Genomic DNA, 22,268 nt, shown 5'->3' with positions numbered 1-22,268 from the left:
ATATCTATTGCCCCCATCTCCCTTCCCGCTTTGGGAAGGATATACTTCCCTTCCACATTAAAGAAAGACGTGTGGCCATGTGATTTCCTTCAGCCAATTAAAATATGAGCAGAAGTAAAATGGGCCATTTCTGGGAGAAGGTTCTAAAAGCCAGCATTATTTCCCCCACAATGTTTCTGCCTCTGCTCCAAGGCTGGTAAAGTTCCAGAAGATGACCTAAACCACAATGGGTCTTAATCAAAGTGTAGATATAATGTTAAGTATAGCCACAGCTGTCCCAAGACAGGGATACAGCATGAGCAAGAAATAAACTTTTATTGTTCCAAGCCATTGCTATTTGGGGGCTGATATCACCTCAGCATAGCCTAGTTTATGCTGACTAGTATAAGAATATGGTAATAAATCATCAAACTATATCCTCAAGATCTGTGTACTTTTCTGTAGACATCAATGAAAAGTTTATTTATAATTAAAAGAAACATCCACAGACTTAAACATTCCTCATGAATGTCCTGAGAGTAGCAAAGACCATGAATAAGGCATAGTATAAATACCTCAATCCAAATGTAGAAAGAAAATAATTGTTAATTAAATTGTAACAGCCTAGTAAAGAAAGAAAAGTGGAAACTGGTAAGTAAAGTGCACTTTGTTTTTTTGGTGGCTGACCAGTGCGGGGAACTGAACCCTTGACCTTGGTATTAAAGGGCTGTATTCTAACCAACTGAGCTAACAGCCAGACCCTGAGTAAAGGGCACTTTTGTTCCACTGAGTACACTGGTGGGTCTGGACATATTAAGGTGGGTCTGGACATATTAAGATGGGCCTGGAGCTGAGCAGGGAGTAAAGAACAGCAAGATATGAATCACCCTACGTAACAGAAAGAAGAGTATAGTTTCAGAGAGGAGTATGAGAAATAGGGGATAAAAAGAAATTATGAAAAGAAGAACCAGAGATGGCTAAAATGAGTTTCCATGCAGAGGTATAAAAAGATGGTGGGAGAGTGTGGTGCTGATAATACCAAAGTCAAGAGTTTGGATCCCCATACTGGCCAGCTGCCCACCCCTCCCAAAAAAGGTGGTAGGGCACCTGAAGATTTTTTAAGACAGGCATTACTTACTCAATTCAATGTTGTTAACCTTACTCTAATTTTCAGTAAAGTTGGCTATCTGCACAAAGATGTTCTATGAATGGGTTCTGTGTTTTCTGTGTGTGAAAATTACACAAAGGTGCCAGGTGCTATATCTGGGTTGATAAACTATGGAACAGTTATCACACACAAGGGGCAGCAAAACAATCCATCAACAGAATGAAATCAGTAGACACAGAAACTCAGCATCAAAAATAAGAAGTACATACATAAAAATATTACAAGCATCCTGATAAGGATTTTACATTTTTTACAATGTGGGTCTGATGCATTCTTAAATAAATATTATATGCAGGATGATCCTAGCATCTGGGCTGCACAAACTTCACTTTACAATTATCCTAAAATTTTCTGGTTTCACTTAAAATTGTAATTTTCCTTTAAATGTGGAATATATATATTTATATTAAGGGGGCAAAAAACAAGATAGGAATAATTTTAAAATCTGAAAGCTAAATGACAGCTATCTGGCAACATGAAATAATCATGATATTCTTCCATAAATAAAAAAAGAAGCAAAGGAGTTAAACACACATAGATCACTTCTCATCTACGTGTTTATTAGCACCAAAGCATTCATTTAATAGTATAAAAGCCAGGAATTAAGCTCTTTCTCATATGGCAAAGGAAAGAAAGGAGCAAAGCAATGCTATACGGTATAAATAAAATCTAGCTTCCCATTAAAATGAATGTCTTCAAGTTATGAGAGCTACACATCCAAGTTACCCAGAGCTATACATCCAATCAAAAGTATCTGTTAGAGAGGTTCAGTTAACAGAGCATAGTGCATGCCCATCAAAACAATTTAGGCACAGAGACATTTGGTCAAAAAACAAAATTGGTCCAAAAATGTACACATACATATCTAAAATCCATCTCACAAATACTCCTTTTGTCTGATTTTAAATATTCCATTACAAATGTGTACTGCTTTCATTAAACCTACTATATGAAAATGATATCTATAAGACAAATAACAGTCCTCACAAATAACAGAAGAGTATTTGCTTTATCCTATTTCACTGGTTCTTACTTGTCATAATTAAATGTACCTCAAAACACTTACTTCATCATAGTGACTTTTTGCAAATAAGAGTGCACATAGCTCTCCATAGAGTGCAGCTTTGTTTGCTTGCTGGCCATGTTTTGACAGTTTATCCATATATGTCTGAGCTAACTTAAATGTTTCTTCGCCCAAATGATATTTGCAGTTTCCATTTCGCACATGAAGCAACCTGCAAAAACACAAATAACAGTCCTCTATATTTTATATTTCCAGCAAGGTGGACCAAATAACCTCTTATAGATCACTATGTAGCAACTAAGTGACTTAAGGTACCTAGGTGCAAGAAATGAAGACAGCATCGGAAAACAACTGTCTGGCCCAAACGGGTTGACTAAGGAAGTACATGCTCTTCTCAGAATGCTTCTCATGATTAATCTCATCTTTTTTTTTTTTTTTTCTTCTTCTTAAAAGATGACCGGTAAGGGGATCTTAACCCTTGACTTGGTGTTGTCAGCACCACGCTCACCCAGTGAGCCAACCGGCCATCCCTATATAGGATCCGAACCCGTGGCCCTGGTGTTATCAGCACCACACTCTCCCGAGTGAGCCACAGGCCGGCCCATGATTAATCTCATCTAACTTTGATTCCCTATCTTCTCAAAATATTTTGTATACTTTGTGTTCTCAGCATGTGCTACAATTAAAAAAAATAAAATTTATTTTTTGTTCCAACTCCAAAAGTAATACAATTTCAGTATAAGAAATATGGAAAATAATGAAGAAAATAAAAATCAACGATAAAGTATTACCTACCATTATCTTCCATTCTTATTTTTAACATATTTGATCAATTACCACTGATTTCATGATGCTTCATAAATGCTCAATTTTTCTTATCTTTCTAATAAGATAACTGAAAATAATAGTAGTGTCAGTGACTTCTTTTTATCCTCTACAGTGGAAAATAGAGTTCTTTACACAAAGTAACTGTACAACCACGCTGACTATTTAATGATATGCAAGCGTAGTAAAATGCTTTAGATCAGACTGAAGTCTAGATAGCACAGACTTACAACACAGAATAGTGTTAGGACTGGACAAATATTTTTGTGTCTATTATAATGATGGAAGGAATATTAAGTCCATGTATAGGGCCAATACAATTTTCTGAAAATGCTCAGCCCCAGAAGGAACAAAGGTATAAAACCCATTTAAAAGAAAACCAAGTATGGAGAGGTTTTTGCATTCTTCAGGAGTATAAAATCAACACATACTTAAAATTTATTTTTACACCAAAAACAACAACAAATCAATAACCTAAAACGAGAAAAAAAAGAATCAAACAGTCTTTCTAATCCTTGTCATTCCTCTGTAGAGTCAGGGAAAACAGAGAAAATAACTTCAAAAGAACCAGGACTAATCAGTAACATGGTGAATACTAAATAATGCCAGTGTGTATCCTCTCAGCACTCACCATACAGTTATCTGTTTCACCATACAGTTATCTGTTTCTAGAAAAGAAAGCCCTCAAGCAAAGTAATATACTAAGGTTAATCCAAAATTCTGGCATATCCTTCATAATATCAAATTCCAATTTAAAGCTGAAATGAATACAATAATTTATAAGCTACTCTAGAATGATAAGTGGATTGGATTTATATGAGAGTACTTCAAAAGGTTCATGAAAAGATGGAATTAAAAAAGAATATGCTTACCAGCCACCTGCAAAAACAAACTAATCTTTCCATGGACTTTTAAGCACCCTTGTATTTTTAAGCAGAAATAGAAAAAAGTGGAAAAAATCATGTTTTAGTATACAGACTTTTCATGCTAACATAAGTATACTCACAAAGAAACAATGTCACCTGTCAAATTGCTAACCTGATGACCAAGTAGTAGTTTGTAATGACCTCCGTCAAAATGGAAAATAAGCCATACATAAGAAAACAGAACTCAAATCTAGGAAAAGATTAGAGTAAGAAAAAATAAGGTAGTTCAGATGATAATGTTTTGAGAGACTCTCACAGTCCAGTATTGACTGAGCACCTATAATGTGCCAACCCGTTTTCTAGATGGGAGGGTGTGGTGGTGAACAAGAGAGAAAGAATCCATGACCATAAGAAGCTTACATTCCAGTAGGGAGAAGGGTGTTAGGGTAAGCAGACACACGTAACAAGTAAAATATTCATTTAAGGATAAATGCTATGAAAATAATAAAAACAGGGTATAATACAGTCAAGAGCTTCTTAAAGGAGGTACTTAGAGTACACAGGGAAGAATTCTCTTGAGGAGGGAACATTTGAGTTGACTCCTAAATAATGATAACTCAGCCATCTAAAAATCTGGGGGGGAAGCATGTCCAAACAGAAGAAACAAGAAGTACAAAGGCCCTGAATAAGAGGGAAATAATCTTGTATAGTCAGAACGGAAAGAAGGCCAATGTAGCCAGAATACAGTGAATAAAGAATTATGTAAAGAGAAGTGGGAAGGGAGAGATTTTTTAAAGAAAGACTGTATAAGACCTTGCTGGCCATGGAAAGAAGTTTTGGTTGTAAAAATAAGTGAGGTAATTTGATTTATGCTTTAAAACAATGCTAACAGAATCTCCTGAGATGTTAGAAATGTTCTATACCTGTGCTGCTCAATTTGTGGCCACTAGCCACAAGTGGCTACTGAGTATTAGAAATATGCCTAGTTTGAGGAATCATTTTAAATTTTAACTAATTTAACTTTAATTAATTTAAATAGTCACCTATGGTTAATAGAAATGATGGTGCAACTCTAGAAACATGCTCTGGCTGAGGTGTGCAGAATGAATTACAGCAAAGACAAGAGTGGAAGCAAAGCAACCAGGACAGAAGATATTACAAAGGTCCAGGAAAAAAAAAAATCCTGGAGAAAAAAAAGCGTTAGTGTTAGAAATACAGACTTGGGAATTACAGTCAAGATGGCAGGCCCAGCGTCACTCTCTTCCACAAATCAACCAATTTACAACTATAAAAATGCAACATCAGCCAGGCTGGGGATACTAGAGCTTAGGGGAAGAGGAGGAGAGACTTAATGGAGTTCATGAAGGTGGGAAAAACCACGATGAGAGAAAGAAAAAACTGCTCTGAGCGTTTCAGGCCACTGCCGCTTTAAGGCTCGAGCTGCTGAGCGCCCGGAGAAAGCCACAGCTGTGCCCTTCAGATGGAGTTACTTGGAGGTGTCAGGGGAGAAGAGGAACTTGGTGGCCCCCAGGACAGCAAGACCACTAATAGGGTTCCTGTGGACCCACGCAGGAGCGAGGAGCTACAACAACTGAAAAAAAGGAGCCATTCAGAGGCTGGTGAGTCATTGCAAGGGACCAGCACAGGGCCTGTCCCATGGGAAGTGTTTGGAGCATGGGTGGTGGGGGACATGGGCCAACCAGGAGAACACTGGGACACAGCAAGGACAGCTGATCTGCCCCCCAATCAGTGCAGGACCACTCAGAGGAGACTGGTCAGGAGTGCAGAATTGCATAGGGTGCAGTTTGATGAAAACATTCAGGCCTAGGTCAGAGTTTCTACACAACACAGGTGCAACAAGTCTCTGGAGAGACAGAAGTACCTATAAGGTCAACCATTAAACCATGAGCTACACAAAAAGCCTTCCCTAGGAAAACAGCAGCAAAACCACAATTTAGCCCAACCACTCAGCTCAAGTACTGGTTCCCACAGGAAGTTCCCCTGTTTTAGAAGTAAGCAAAGGACAAAAAATTAGTTCCGGCCCAGGCACACCACCAGCACCTTGGGGCCTGCCAGGGGACATTAGGCATGGAGCCAGGAATCGGACCCCCACCCACAACCACTCACACTGCCAGCATTTCGGGGCCTGCCCAGGAACCCAAGGTATGGAGAAGGGGACCGGACCACCCTCCCACAACCAGGCACACTGCACCAGTGCCTCCGGGCCCACCTGCAGACCGGACCCCCCCTCCCACAACTGGGGACCTGAGGCATGGAGAAGGGGACCGACCCCCCTCCCACAACCAGGCACACCGTGCCAGCACCTCAGGGCCCTGCCTGGGGACCCAACCCCCCTCCCACAACCAGGTACACCATGCCAGCGCCTTGGGGCCTGCCCGGGGACCCAAAGCATGGATCTGGGGACCAGACACTCCTACAACCAGGAACACCACAAGCACAAAGGAGCATGCCAAAAACATCACCTCTATGTCAGTGGCCCACCACAGCCACCACAATAACCATGGCTGCTGCAAAAGTGGCTAGACATCACAACTACCATGAAGATTGTCCGCCAGCCACTGGAGAGCATTGACACGAGAGTCACCAGCAGAGATAAAGAAAAGAGGACGTCACTCTCCACAAAGCCCATTTCAGAGTGACAGAAGAAGCATCTGCTCTATGATAATATTGGGGTACCTGATCACACCTCTCAGCATTGGACAGATCACCTAGGCAACAAATCAACAGAATAACCATTATTCTTTCAGAAGCAAAGAAGAAATCTAGGGTAATTAGAGGGGGGAGGAGGGAGAAAGAGGGGGATGGGGAGAGATTGGACAAGGGGAATAAAGAATAATTACGATCTGTAACAATGCATATGTTAGAAATATTGATTTGATCAACATATCCGAATGTTGAACCCCAAAAATATGATAATCAATTTTGATTCAATAAAAATTAAAAAAAAAAAACAAAAGAGAAATACGATTTGACAGTTTGCCAAATGGCTGAATGAGAAAAAGGAGAAACCCAGACAAAGGCTGTCAATTTAGAGAATGAAAAGAACAGTTCTTGCTTCTCATTTCCACAATGCTAAGAATTGTACTCCCAATAGCCTTCATTATAAGTATTCTCCTAAAATAACAAATTCTAGAAATTATTTAGTAATTGGCACATGATGAGGTAGCAAACTAAACATTTTATGCCAGAAAAGCACAGCCTGATATTTTCTCCAGTTCCTGCTGGTTGTCTATTGAAATAAAAGGGCAAATTAAACATATGGAGACTCTAGGGTCTGTGTGTCCATCTTGGCTGACACAAAGCAAGATGCAGGATTCAGGGAACTTTTGGTTCAACTGACGGTCTAATTTTGTCTCAACACTCAGCCTAAGGAAAAGACAAGTTCTCAAGGTTCTTCAAATGTGGCGCGACCATGGAAGCATATTGTACTTTTATGACAATATAAAATCACATCTACCCGATCAACAGCTATTGTCAAAAGCAAATACTATTTAATTGGATAAACTATTCATTCTTTGAAATGGAAAATATACAAATGTGTAAGTCCTTAGTTTGTGAATATATTTACTAAAAGATTGAGCAAGATGACTAGTTAGATCCTCATTACACATGACAAAAATAAAATACACTAAAAGCAAACTTAAAGGAAACGAATCTCGGGCTGGCTGGTCAGCTCAGCTGGTTAGACCATGGTACTGATAACACCAAGGTCCAGGCTTCAATTCCTGTACGAGCCAGCTGACCAAAATAAAAAAGTAAATTAAAAAAGAATTTCTTTCCTTCTTAGAAGTGCCTTTTTCTAAGAACTAGTTAAAAATTTGGGGAATAAATGATAAATTGAAAGGGGAGGATTGGATAATGAAAATAAAGACTGGAACGGGCTTTTAAATTTTTTATTGCGGTGAAATGAATACAACATAAAATTTGCCACATTAACAGTTTTTAACTGTATAATTCAGTGGCATCAGTTCCATGCAGTATGTCATGCAACCACCACCACCATCCACTGCTAAGACTTTATCGCCCCACACAGAAACTCTGTAACCAGTAACAGCAGCTTCCCATTCCCCTTTACCTTCCCAGTCCTTGGTAACCTCTTAATCTACTTTGTCTCTATAAATTTGCCTGTTCTAGATATTTCATATAAATGGAATCATAGAGCATTTATCCTTTTGTGTCTTACTTATCTCAGTTAACATAAAATTTTCAAGGTTCATCCATGTTGTAGCATGTATCAGAACTGGCAGAATAACCATATGTACATTGTACGTATATGCCACATTTTGTTGATCTATTCATCTATTTTTCTACCTTTTGGCTCTTGTGAATAATTCTGCAGTAAATACTGGTGTACAAATAACTGTTTGAGTCCCTGTTTTCAATTCTTTTGAGTATACACCTTAGAGTAAAGCTGCTGGGTCATATGGTGATTCTATGTTTAGTCTTTTGAGAAACTGCCAAACTGTATCACACAGCAGCTGCACCATTTTACATTCCCACTGTGTTCCCAATTTCTCCTCATCCTTGCCAACACTTATTTTCTATTTTTTGTTTTTGTTTTTTAATAGTAGCCATCCCGATAAGTGTGTAGAGGTATCTCATTGTATTTGATTTGCATTTCTCTAGTGACACTGAACATCTTTTCATGTGCTTATTGGCCATTTATACATCTTCTTCAGAAAAATGTCTATTCAAGTTCTTTGCCCATTTTAAAAATTGTGTTGTTTGTTATTGACTTGTAGTGCTTGATACATTCTGGATACTAGATCCTTACCTCTGTGTAATTTGCAAATATTTTCTCCCATTCTGTAGGAGAAAATTCTGTCTTTTCACTTCCTTCATAATGTCTTTTGAGGCACAAAAATTTTTTATTTTGATGAGGTCCAATTCACCCATGACTAGAGATAATTTTACTTCTTCCTTTCTAATATGGATGCCTTTAATTTCTTCTTGTCCAATTGCTTTAGCTAAGACACCTAGTACAATGTTGAATACCCCGAGTGAGAGCAGGCATCCTTGTCTTGTTCCCGATCCTGTGACGAAACCTTCTAGTTTTTCACTGAGTGTGATGCTAACTGTGGGTTTTTCATAAACGCTCTGTTTGTGGAAGAGCCTCTTGTTTGTGGAAGAGCCCTGGGTGTTGGATTCTGTCAAATGCCTTTTCTGTATTAACTGAGATAATCATGTATCTTCCTTCATTCTATTAATGTGGTGTATGATTTTCTTATGTTGAACCACCCTTGCATTCCTGGGATAAATCTCATTTGGTCATGGTGTAAAATCCTTCTAATATTCTATCAGATATGAATTGCTAGTATTTTGTTGAGGATTTTTGCATCTATATAATATTTGTTGGAGATATTGGTGCACAATTGTCTTCTTGTGATGTCTTTTTGGGCTTTGGTGTCAGGGTAATGGTACCCTCATAAAATGAGTTAGGAAGTGTTCATTCTTTTTCAATTTTCTGAAAGAGTTTGAGAAGAGCTAGTGCTAACTCTTCTTTAAATGCCTGGTAGAATTCACTAGTGAAGTCTTCTGGTCCTGGACTTTTCTTTGTTGGAAGGCTTTTGATTACTGATTCAATCTCTTTACTTGTTACAAGTCTGTTGAAATTTTCTATTTTGGAGGGGAGGAGGGGAGGCCATCTAGGTAATTTGTGCATTTCTAGGAATTTGCCCATTTTACCTACACTATCTAATTTGTTGGTGTACAACTTTTCATAAGATTCATTTATAATTCTTTTTATTTCTGGAAGGTTGGTAGTAACATCCAAAGTTTCATTTCTGATTTTAGTTATTTACGTCTTCCTTCTTTTTCTTTTTGACAGTCTCGTATGGTTTTAATTTTAGGTCTGGTAGGAAATCACTGTGAGATGTAGCATACATTGTTGGCTCCCTAACTGACAGCCATTCTCCCCTCCTCTTGTTTGTGGAAGAGCCCTGGTTTTGTTCAGGCATCGACTCCTTTCACATAGGACTCAGGAGTAAATCATGATTATTTTAAGGCGATCATAGTATAGGGATACCATTTTCCTTGCCAGTGACTAATTCAGAGGTCAGCAAATGACCTGGCTCTGGCTAATAAGCCTCAAGGGTAGGTATGATAGATGGATTCTGAGAAAGGTTCCCTGTCTTTAAAGACAAAAAAATGATGATTCAGAAGAGAGTCTTTCTTCTGCTGGACAACATGGAATCTGCACCTGATACCTTAAACCACTGCAGCAACCTTAAAACCACTGGAGAGTGAGCCAAAAACAAAACCAGTACACAGAGAAAAGATAGCAGAGTTCCTTGATAATCTCTATGAATTCTGAATTAACCTGCCCTGCAGGCACTCGACATTGTATTGATTATCTTTTAGCAAATTCTTTTTATTTTTAGGGTACATTGCTTATTTAGGCGGTTCCTATCTTCTTTGCATAGGTTTAAGACCTTTTTGTGAATTATACATTCTATTATCAATATCCTTTTTATATCAACTAATATTTTTAATTCTGAATTCTTCTTTATTATTAAAATTATTGTTTTGGGGTGTTTCCTTTTAATAATTATAACTAGATTTAATCCTTTAGCCCTTTTGGCAACTGCTATCTTTATGTAGAGGAATTGAGCCTATTTACATGTGTTGTGATAATAATTATATTGGTTTCAAACTTTTCATCTTATTTTTCATTTCTCATTAATCAGTTTTTTTCCATTTATCATACTTAAATTATTTCCTCTATTCTTTCTGCTTATATCTAGCATGGTCAGGTTTCCAATCACTCTTACCCCTACTCCCACCGTAACTTGGAAGTTCTATCTCACTTTTCCATTATACAAGTCATTATATCCAACGTGATAACATTTTAAAACTTTTAATATTTAAATCTTCTGTTATACATATTTTAAATCTAAGTTAAAATTTCAATATTGCTTTTTCTCTTCATAATTTACAAAACAACATTATTCAAACTATTCACCTGTATTTTAAACATTTGTCTTTATCATCACCATATCTGCTTACTGAGTCATCTGACAGCTCTTCAGAATAAAACATTTTCACTGGTTTTTAAAATCAGAACTTCTGAGGGGCTGGCCCACTGGCTCAGCTGGTTAGAGCACAGCTTTATAGCCCCAAGGTTACAGGTTCGGATCTCCATACCAGCCAGCCACCAAAAAAAAAAAAAAAAAAAAAAAAAAATCAGTACTTCTGAGTGTGTATGACATCACCAGAAATTTTATCCAAAGCTACCAGAAACCACTGGCAAAGCACTAGGACTGCTGAGCTTTTCCATTCCTCCTAACCCACTTTTCTGTATCACTTTTCAAAGTAATCTTTTACAGGCCAATTAATGAAGATATCCAATACTTAACAATTGTAAGGTCATGACCTCCAGAATAATTCTAAATCTGTTAAATTTCATTACTTCTTTAAAAAGAAAATTCTCCAGGTGGTCTCTATGACATTAGAACTGACCAAAGTTTTACGTTAACGTTTTTCTTCCAAATAGTACTTTGTTGTTCAAAATAATAGACTTCTAAAGACATTATATAACAAAATAACTCTCTGTACTGAGATGATTTTGGGGGGAAAAACACCCAACTTTATCTTACATTTACGAATATATGGTAGGCTGGCTGGTTAGCTCAGTTGGTTAGAGTGGTGTTGATAACACCAAGGTCAAGGGTTCAGATCCCTGTACCAAGAATATGTGGTGACTGAGATTTTCTGTTTTATGTTATTTCTAAAATTTTTCTTTCATCTCAATTTAGGGGGAAAAAATCCTTATTTAAGACCTATTACAAATTGCCACAGTTTGTTCTTCATTCTCTTCCTACTCCATTTACATGTAAAATATACATTACAATATTTGTTACTTATCACTGTTTCCAGACAGCCTTTTCCTATTCTGAGATCTGTTACTTTTGAACTTTTATGTGGTTAAAGAAATTCCTCAAGGATTTCCTCAGATAAGTACATGGAGGCATACTGGGTCTTTTTATATTTGAAAATTCTTTCTTTTGCCCAAAAAGTTGATGAGGCATAGTATTTTCTCAATAAATGATATACTGCTATTTTCTTCTAGCTTCTAATTTCTATTTGTCTTTGGATTTCATGAAATCCAACTGCCTGGACTCACAATTCTCTTTCAATCCAGATTCAAGTCTTTCCCCACCCAGTTCAGGAAGTTATTTTTTTCACTTAAAAAAAAAAAAAAAAAATCAAAGTTGTACATGTCTATGGTTTTACAAGGTAAGAAATAATAGAAAAGTATTTAAAATAAAAAGCAAGTCTGCTCTGTCCCACTACCCTCATGAGCCCAAAGGCAACCTCTGCTCTCTCCTCTGGAGGTCTCACGAGAACTCTTGACCTTAGACAAAGCACGCTTACATGGATTGATTAATTCCAGAGAAAAGGTTAGAAAAAGGAGTTGAGGACGTGCTTTTAGGTTGTCCTCTTCTAAAAATGCACCAATATAGTAACTGTAGTTACTTCTGTGCAGTAGGGTTAGAGATAACATTTATTTTCTTCTTCATATTTTTCTTTATTTTTAAAATTTGCTTGGCAAGGAAATGTATAAGGAGGAAAAAACAAAGCTATTAAACAAAAAATAAGAAAAGGGAAACAGGCAAGAGTCCCCAAAGAATACAAAAAGACTGAAAATGGTACCAGATTTAACTACAGAAAGGCCAGGAGGTTCTCTGACATTTGCTCTATAATGTTTTGATGCCGGTCCCAGATTAGAAATTGGCTTTGTGATATTAAATTGAAAAAGACATTCTTACTCTTGCACCAGGCTCAAAGCCCCTGGGATTGGCCAAAGGATTTCGTTAGGATCTATTCTGCAAAATGCTTCTTTTCCACTTCAACTAAACGGTCAACTAATACCCCAAATTTCTTTCTGCCTTATAAAAAGCTAACTTAAACTCTTTTTTTTTTTTTTTGTCGTTTTTTTGTGACCGGCACTCAGCCAGTGAGTGCACCGGTCAGTCCTATATAGGATCCGAACCCGCGGCGGGAGCGTCGCCGCGCTCCCAGCGCAGCACTCTACCAAGTGCACCACGGGCTCGGCCCTAACTTAAACTCTTAAAACTTTGAATTTTAAGGGCTGGCCCGTGGCTCACTCGGGAGAGTGTGGTGCTGGTAACACCAAGGCCATGGGTTCGGATCCTATATAGGGATGGCCGGTTTGCTCATTGGCTGAGCATGGTGTTGACAACACCAAGCCAAGAGTTAAGATCCCCTCACCGGTCATCCTTTAAAAAAAATAAATAAATAAAAAATAAAAATAAAATAAAAATAAAAATTTGAATTTTAAAATTAAAACTTTTTTTCAAACAATATTAAGTAGATGACAATATTATATATTATAAACTATATTAAACACACCTGTACTGACTGAGAATTTGGCAATTATACTTGTGTACAGGCAAACTTGATTCTGAAATTTCAAATTCCTAAGGACAAAACTTCTTGTCTTGGCACACAGGCAATAAGCTGGTATTTTTTTTTTTTAAAAATAACTTATTTTATTTATTGAATCAAAATCAATTATACATATTTTTGGGGTTGAACATTGAGATATGTTGATTAAATCAGTATTACTAGCATACATAGTTACAAATCGTAGTTATTCTTTATGCCCCTTGTGCAACCTCTCCCCTTCCCCCGTTCTCTCCCCCTCCCCCCTCTAATTACCCTAGGTTTCTTCTCTCCTTCTGAAAGAATAATGGTTACTCTGTTAACTTGTTGCCTAGATGATCTGTCCAGTGCTGAGAGATGTGATCAGGTCCCCCAATATTATCACAGAGCAGATGCTTCTTCTGTCACTCTGAAATGGGTTTTGTGGAAAGAGACATCCTCTTCTTTTTGTCTCTGCTGGTGACTCTTCTTGTGTGAATGCACTCCAGTGGTTGGCGGACCATCTGTGTGGTGGTTGTGGTGTCTAGCCACTTTTGTAGCAGCCATGGTTATTGTGGTGGCTGTGGTGGGCCACCCACGTGAAGGTGCTGTTTTTGGCATGCTCCTTGGCACTGGCGGTATGCCTGGTTGTGGGGTGTGTTTGGTCCCCTTCTCCATGCCTCTGGTCCCTGGGCAGAGCCCAAGGCACTGGCGCCATGTGCGTGGTTGTGGGAGAGGGGTCCGGTCCCCTTCTCCATGCCCTGGGTTGCTGGGCAGGGCCCAAGGTGCTGGCGTGGTGTGCCTGGTTGTGGGAGAGAGGTCCAGTCCCCTTCTTCATGCCTCAGGTCCCCGGGTGGGCCCTGAAGCGCTGGCTCAGTGTGCCTGGTTGTGGGAGAGAGGTCCATTCCCCTTCTCCTTGCCTCGGGTCCCCGGGCAGGCCCCAAGGTTCTGGCGTGGTGTGGCTGGTTGTGGGAGGGTGGTCTGGTCCCCTTCTCCATGCCCCGGGACCGTGGGTGTGCCCCAAGGTGCTGGCTTGGTGTGCCTGGTTGTGGGAGGCGAGTCCAGTCCTCTTCTCCATGCTTCAGGTCCCCAGGCTGGCCCTGATGCACTGGTGCAGTTTGCCTGGAAGTGGGAGTAGGATCCGGTCCCCAGATCCAAGCCTCCAGTTCCCACGTAGGCCCCAAGGTGCTGGTGGTGTGCCTGGCCCGGAACTAATTTTTTGTCCTTTGCTTCTAACACGGGGGAACTTCCTGTGGGAACCAGTACTTGAGCTGTGTGGTTGTTTAAATTGCTACTTTGCTGCTGTTTCCCTAGGGAAGGCTTTTTGTTAAGCTCAGGGTTTAATGGTTGACCTTATAGGTACTTCCGGCTCTATAGAAACCTGGTGGATCTGTGTTCTGTAGAAACTCTGATCTGGGCCTGAGTTTTTTCATCAAACTGCACCCCATGCAATTCTGCGTTCCCGACCAGTCTCCTCTGAGTGGTCCTGTGCTGAATGGGGGGCAGATCAGCTGTCCTTGCTGTGTCCCAGTGTTCCCCTGATGGTCCTGTCTCCCCCACCACCCGTACTGCAAACACTTCCCATGGGATGGGCCATGCACCGGTCCCTTGTGATGACTCACTGGCTTCTGAATGGCTCCCTTTTTTCAGTTGTTCTGGTTCCTCACTCCTGCATGGGTCCACGTGAACCCTATTAGTGGTCTTGCTTTCCTGGGGGCCGCCAAGGCCCTCTTCTCTCCTGCCGCCTCCAAGTAACTCTGTCTGAAGGGCACAGCTGCGGCTTCTGCCCGCTCCTGCTCCATGCACTCATCAGCTCGAGCCTTAAAGAAGCCGTGGCCTGAAATGCTCAAAGCAGCTTTTTCTTTCTCTCATCGTAGTTTCTCCTGCCTTCATGAACTCCATAGGTCTCTCCTCCTCTTCCCCTGAGCTCCAGCGGCCCCGGCTTGGCTGATGTTACATTTTTATAGCTGTAAATTAGTTGATTTGTGGGAGAGACTGATGCTGCAGACCGTCTATTCCGCCATCTTGATTGGATCTCTAGTAAACTGGTTATTATAAATGGTTTTGTTTCTTAGTCCAGACAATATTCTAATTTCACATGTGCTTGTTCCAAAGACAGCCAAGGTAGTCACTGTATATTGTTAGTTCCCTATTCAATATCTCCCACCCCTTCTTCCTTAATGTAGACTCATGAGTTCATTCAGGGTAGCAATATGCACAATTAAAAATGTTTTGCTCCCCAGACCACCTCATACAGGTTGGATGATGTGAAGAATGTGTCCCAATTTCCCAATTTAAAAGGCAGTTAGCAGGGCTGGCCCGTGGCTCACTTGGGAGAGTGTGGTGCTGATAACACCAAGGCCACGGGTTTGGATCCCTATATAGGGATGGCCAGTTCGCGCACTTGGGAGAGCGTGGTGCTGACAACACCAAGTCAAGGGTTAAGATCCCCTTACTGCTCATCTTTAAAGGAAAAAAAAAAAAAAAAAAAAAAAAAGGCAGTTAGCAAAGAGATAGGGTTAGGTTTCTGGGAAAGCTATTATTTTTTAGAAAAATTTCAAAAAAAGAAAAGAAAAGAAAAAGCAGACTCGGCATGAACCTTTTGCCCTTCCCCCTTCTCCCTGCCTATAACACTTGCAACCATAATAACGTGAACGACTTGCTAAAGGCTAAAGATGATAAACTAGGAAGAAGAGAACTTGCCTTGGTCCTGTGAGAAAACTAAACCCTTTGGTTAGGGTAAAGCAAAATGTATATAGGAGCCATCAAATTAGAATAAATGTTAGGAATCTGGGTGAAATAAATCACCTGATTTTGTACATAAAAATCAAGCCCAAACAAAAATAAAATGCTTTATCTTTTGGTTAAGACTACTATAAATCTATAACGAAATCATATAAAATGGCTTTTCTGTTCCAAATTAACTAGTTCGTGTACATAGAAATACAAAGGTACTTCAAAAAGTTCGTGGAAAGATTTGTACTATCTTTTAACCTTATTTTTCCACAAAATTTTTGAAGTACCCTCATATTTAACTACCCCCCCCCAAATACCATATGGAATAGTCTATCTTCGTAGGAATAGGAGACTAGAATAGGCAGAAGAGGAAAGAGGACACAAATTACTTTTATCAGTACCACAAATTATAGGCCAATCCCTTTATAGTTCCTACACACAAATATTTCTATGATCTATGATATACTTCTAAAGTATATTTGGGAAATTATCATAAGGTTCTATAATGTTATTTATAATTATGCTTGCACACTACAAAATTAACTTCAGAATTTGGATGTTTCTCTAACTCAGGTAATCCCTGTATAAAACAGGGCACTGACAGCCTCAAAAGAATGAAATCCTGCTGGTTTTTTTTTTTTTTTTTTTAAAGAAGAAGAGAGCTTTACTCAATTTTAGCTTAAATCAATGGTTTTATAGAGAAATCTATATTCTCGCTCTGAAGGGGTTCAGATTTAATCAACCCATCTCTAAAATACCTAGGAAATATGACGCTTAATTCCATAAAAATAGAAGACTGTAAATTCAGTAAATTGACCCAACTTTAGTTAACTTATGACAAGGAATTTCTGTTTTATTTTTTGACTTTATTTTTACTCTCCTTTAGTGTTATATAAAAATTCTTTTTAAGAAATGTCAAATCAAATTGGGGGATACAGAGAGCACCTATACAAAAACAGCTAAAGTTAAATATTACACATGTAGAGAAAATTAGAATAAAAGCAGCATTACTTCTAAATTTGCTTGTTTTTTCTTTAAAGCACATCTGAATAAATAAATAAATAAATGTATCTTCAAAGAAAACAGTTACTCATAAGTAAAATACTAATCTTGTTATGCACAACTATGGAAATGTAACCAAAGAAGGAGTAAAAAATAAAACCCAAGAAAAAATGTACATTTCTCTAGGGTCCTAGCACTGAGAGCTTAGCACAGTTCTTAGTATATAAGTATCCAATAAATACTTGTTGAATGAATGAACAAGGAAGCCGTATGACAAAGCAAAAATGTATGTAAGATACACATTCTGGTTCATAACACTCAAATCAAAGCTAAGATGTCTATAGCATGTTAACTATTATATTCTGGAGATGGGAGACAGGAGGCCAGACAAGTAAAACTATGACATAAATATCACCTCAGAGATTTATTGAAATGTTGGAATATACTTAGAAGAACTAAAACTATAAAAGCCACTAAATACCACTGCAGCACATAATTGTAGGATGTGTTCCAACTTACCTTACACAACATTCTACTGCACGAAACCAATGAAGCATCTCATCATGCAGAGTACATAACTGAAGGCAGGACAGAAAAACCTTCTCAGCATCACTGTACCAGCCTGCATCTGAAAGAAAGCCACCTAAAGAACAAGAAAAACCAGGAACTTTAATCTGAATAAACTTAATCTTCTTAGAATAGCAGCACATCACAGAGGATACACAAATAAAAGAGATGGTGATGCTTACTCGTCTCATTTTTTAGCAAGAAATTAATTTAGTGTCCTCCAACAGTCCTAATGTACTGGACATTATTTCCTCAGAATACTGTCCACCTTTTTTGAGGATCTTGACCCATAATAATGGTTAACATTTAATACATTTTTACTTCACCGTGTAAACCACTTTGTACTGTGGTAAACACTCCGCATGAATTCTCTCATTTAATTTTCACAACACACCTACCATTTAAATGCTATTAGTGCCCCAATTTAATAGACGAAAAAACCTGAGGCACAGAGAAACCAAAGTTTACAAACTATTACGGGTCTGAGGAGACGCCCCGTGGATCTGTGATGCTGCTAGGCTGGTACTGGTGCCTTAGAGCTCTGCAAAGGGGGTCCATGGGTCTAGGATCTACATCCCTAGGAGGGGCACCTGGCTGGGTGTTGCTGGTGTCTCTGAGGCCCCAAAAAGATTAAATCCCATACCATGGCATATAGTAAAAACAGGTAAAAAGTTGGTGGCAGGATGACATGGTAGAAAGATATGTGCTTTGGAAACATATAGACACAGGATTCTAAACTTAGTTATACTATTAGCTAGGTGACTTGAACCAGTTACTCAACTTTTCTGAGTCTGCTTCTCATTTATACAATGCTATTAATACCATCACTTCACTGGAATGTCATGAGGATTTGGAATGATACCATTAAATGCCTAGTATAGTTAATGGTTAATAAATCATACCTAGTTCTTCTGATGTTTTTCTCATAAACTCCTTAAGTAGACATTAGAAAATTTCCGGAGGAATCTTTTATTGTTAGCTGGTTTAATTCTGAGTCTATCAGCAGGAAAAACACTCCTCTATTTTTACCATTACTTACCTAAAACAAAGCCAACCTGAATGGCTTTTTCCTTTACTGCAGCATCTGATTCTGCTATATAAGAGCACCGTCTACTGAATGAATAGGCCAAGACTGAAGCAACTTTAACACCATGATCCATCAAAGCCTGAAAACAATGATGAAGCAAATGTCTGAAAGAGAGGAAAAGGTTATTTTATAGAGGTAACTTATTTTTGTCCTTTTAGAATGTGCTAGCTACTTCTCTTTTAAATAACAGTATCAGGGCTGGCCGGTCACCTCACTTGGGACAGCATGGTAACACCAAGGTAATTACCAGGTCAAGGGTTTGGATCCCCTACCAGCAAGCCACCAAAAAACAAACAAAAAAACCCCTTAGATAACAGTTATCATTATTTTCCAAAATGAAATAAGATAAAAAGTGTTTCGCCTTATGAATTATGAGGCTATAATAATTTGAAATTTAGCCTAATATCTCTACTCAGTGGATCACTGAGTGATCCTGTAACACTCCGGAAAAGTACACAGTGTGTAAGTTCATGGCAATGAAGGACGAAACTAACTTTTAAAATCAGCTTGAAAAACCAAATTATAATTCAAAAATAAAAAGATAATTAAAAATGGGCAATGGATTTGAATAGACATTTCTCTAAAAAAAGATATACAAATGGTCAATAAACATAAGGTAAGATGCTAAACATAATTAGTGATTCAGGGAAGGAATGCAAATCAAAATCACAACAAGATACCACTTCATACCCAATAGAATGGCTACAGTAATTTTTTTTAAAGTGTTGGCAAGATGCAGAAAAATTGGAACCTTCATACATAGGTGGTGGCAATGTAAAATGGTGTAGCCACTGTGAAAAAGTTTAGCTGTTCCTCAGTAAATTATACATAAGGTTACCATACGCATATACCCTCGGTACAGACTCAAGAAAATTAAGAATATGTCCATACAAAGTCTTGCCCACGGGCCGGCCCGTGGCTCACTCGGGAGAGTGTGGTGCTGATAACACCAAGGCCCCGGGTTCGGATCCCATATAGGGATGGCCGGTTAGCTCACTGGCTGAGCGTGGTGCTGACAACACCAAGTCAAGGGTTAAGATCCCCTTACCGGTCATCTTTAAAAAAAAAAAAAAAAAAAAAGTCTTGCCCACGAACATGTATAGCAGCATCATTCATGACAGTCAAAAGGTGGAAATAACCCAAATGTTCCGCAATAGATGAGTGGATAAACAAAACACAGTATTATTCTTACAATGGAAAATTATGTGGCCATAAAAAAGGAAAGTAGTTTTGACAGAAGCAATAACATGAATTAATCTTGAAAACATTATGCTAAGTGAAAGAGTCAGTCAAAAAAGATGATGTATTGTATGATTCTATTTATCTGAAATATCTAGAATAGGTAAATCCATAGAATAAATAATAGTAGATTAATGGTCAGCCAGAGACTGAGGGTAAGAGGAAATAGGAAATTACTGTTAACAGTTTCTTTTTGGGGTGATAAAATATTCTAGCATTAGACAGTGGTGATGGTTACAAAATTTTGTGAATATACTAAAAGCCATTATATGGTACAATTTAAAATGGCAGATTTTATAGTTATGTAAATTATATCTCAATAAAAAAATCTTTAAAAAAACCAAAATTGTAAATAGGAGTTGCTGCTTTGAATAAAGGGAAAAAAATGTCAAATTACATTCTTTTAGTTTCACCAATACATAAAACACTTACCAAGGGATTTGGACTTGGTGAAAGATAACTTAAGAGATTAAAAAGAGGTATTCCACTAAATCTTTACAATGGCCATGTTCCAAACTGCATAAAATTCAAATCCCAGAAAGCTAACCCCTCTCTGCAGAGTAAAAATGCTTTTTGTTTCTGTTTTTTGGTGGCTGGCCAGTACAGGGATCCCAACTCTTGACCTTGGTGTTATCCAAAAAGCTTCTTTATACCAAAATTGAGAAGTTCTCTTCTATTATTTGTGAATAGACTAATTTTAATTAGTCATCTAACCAAGAAGTTTCTCTATAGTCTTAGTACACAGACCACATTTCAAAGTTATCCTTTAACACCGAAATCATGCTATTTATGTACATGTTTATTATCTCATCATTCTTCTCTAAATAATAACCTCCATGAGAAAGAGACCCTGCAGATCTTGATCACTACTGAACCTCTAGCATCTAGAACAGTACCTGGCACAAACTAGGCATTCAACAAGTATTTATTTAATTTGTTGAACAAATGAAACAACTGAGTAATGTTCATATTAGAAATCAGCAGTATTTTGCAAAATTATCTTCTTATTTTCCTAGACATGCAGGTTCGGAAAAAGAAATGGTGATTAAAGTAAATTTAGGGAAGAAATGCTAAAGAGAACAGAAAGTACGATCAAAGGCCAGATCATTTCTATTTGGCTCCCACTATATGATAATACCTACAATGGGGAAGATAAATTCAGTCTCCCTTTCTTGAACTCAAAAAGCTAAACTGCCAGAGTATTAACTTTCCAAAGGGGATGGAGGCAAGTGGAACAAATTCTCTCCTCTTTGTCACCAAGTTCATTTGTTTGGCCTGTACAATTACTGTGACAACATTTTTATTAAATTCCATATCACTCTGGATAGCACTCCTCAAGTTGTAAGTCTTAATATAAAATGCTTTAAAATTCTACTTCTAGGTATATATCTGACATGCATGCATATGTTCACCAAAAGACATGTACAAGAATGTTCACAGCAGCACTATTTATAATAGCTAAAAACTGGAAGCAACCCAAACGTCCATCGATAACAGAATGAATAAATAACAGTATATTCATACGACACATGTATAGCAACAAGAATGAAAAAACGACGGTTGTATATAACACAAAATCTTATATAAAGTTTTAGAACTTTACATAAAGAGAATCATACAGTATGAAGATTGTGTTTGGCTTTTTTTTGCTCGATATTATGTTTATGAGAATCACCTATGTGTTGTAGTTTTTTCATTTTCATTGCTGTGTATGTATGGTATTCTGCTGTATGGATATATCATTATTTATTCATTCTATTATAGATGGACATTTGGGCTGCTTCCAGTTTTTAGTTATCATAAACAGTGCTGCTGTGAACATTCTTGCAAAATGAATCTAGGGGTTATCCTGGGGTAGAGGAAGTAGTGACTGAAAAAAGGCAGGACAGAGTTTCTGAGGATCTGGTAACAACTGCAAATAAATTAACATAACACACAGCAAAATAATACCAGGTATATGAAAAACCCAATTTGAGACAATTTCTCAATGAAACAACTTTACATACCTATATTAGCACTGTACTTACGAAGGCAAAATTATTTTACCCTTTCTAAGTTTTCTGATATGATCATATTTAAGAAATACTTTCCAAAACACATACAAAATCAGTAAAAAATAAATGTTACTTAAAAATTAATTTATGGAAAACAGTATGGAGGTTCCTCAAAAAATTAAAAATAGAATTACTGTATGATCCAGCAATTCTATTTCTGGGTATATAATCAAAGTAATTGAAAGAAGAACTCTAAGAGATATTTGTATACCCATGTTCACAGTATTATTATTCATAGTAGCCAAAAGATGGAAACAACACAAATATCATTTTCAGACAAACACATAAACAAAATGTGGTATATGCATGTGATGGA

General features: G+C 37.9%; 1 protein-coding gene across 1 annotated transcript in view; it reads right to left on the bottom strand.

The window, feature by feature from the left end:
• Positions 1–22,268, bottom strand: part of APPBP2 (amyloid beta precursor protein binding protein 2) — a 50,857-nt gene that overhangs the window by 15,037 nt on the left and 13,552 nt on the right. The window contains exons 3-5 of the mRNA XM_063111587.1: positions 18,612–18,763; positions 17,525–17,648; positions 2,214–2,382 (exon numbers count right to left, since the gene is read on the bottom strand). Coding sequence (XP_062967657.1) covers positions 2,214–2,382; positions 17,525–17,648; positions 18,612–18,763 — 445 coding nt within the window. The remainder of the gene's footprint in view (positions 1–2,213; positions 2,383–17,524; positions 17,649–18,611; positions 18,764–22,268) is intronic.

This window comes from Cynocephalus volans, chromosome 10, assembly GCF_027409185.1.
Source record: "Cynocephalus volans isolate mCynVol1 chromosome 10, mCynVol1.pri, whole genome shotgun sequence".
Lineage (NCBI taxonomy): Eukaryota > Metazoa > Chordata > Mammalia > Dermoptera > Cynocephalidae > Cynocephalus > Cynocephalus volans.
This window is presented reverse-complemented; position numbering and strand designations above follow the sequence as displayed.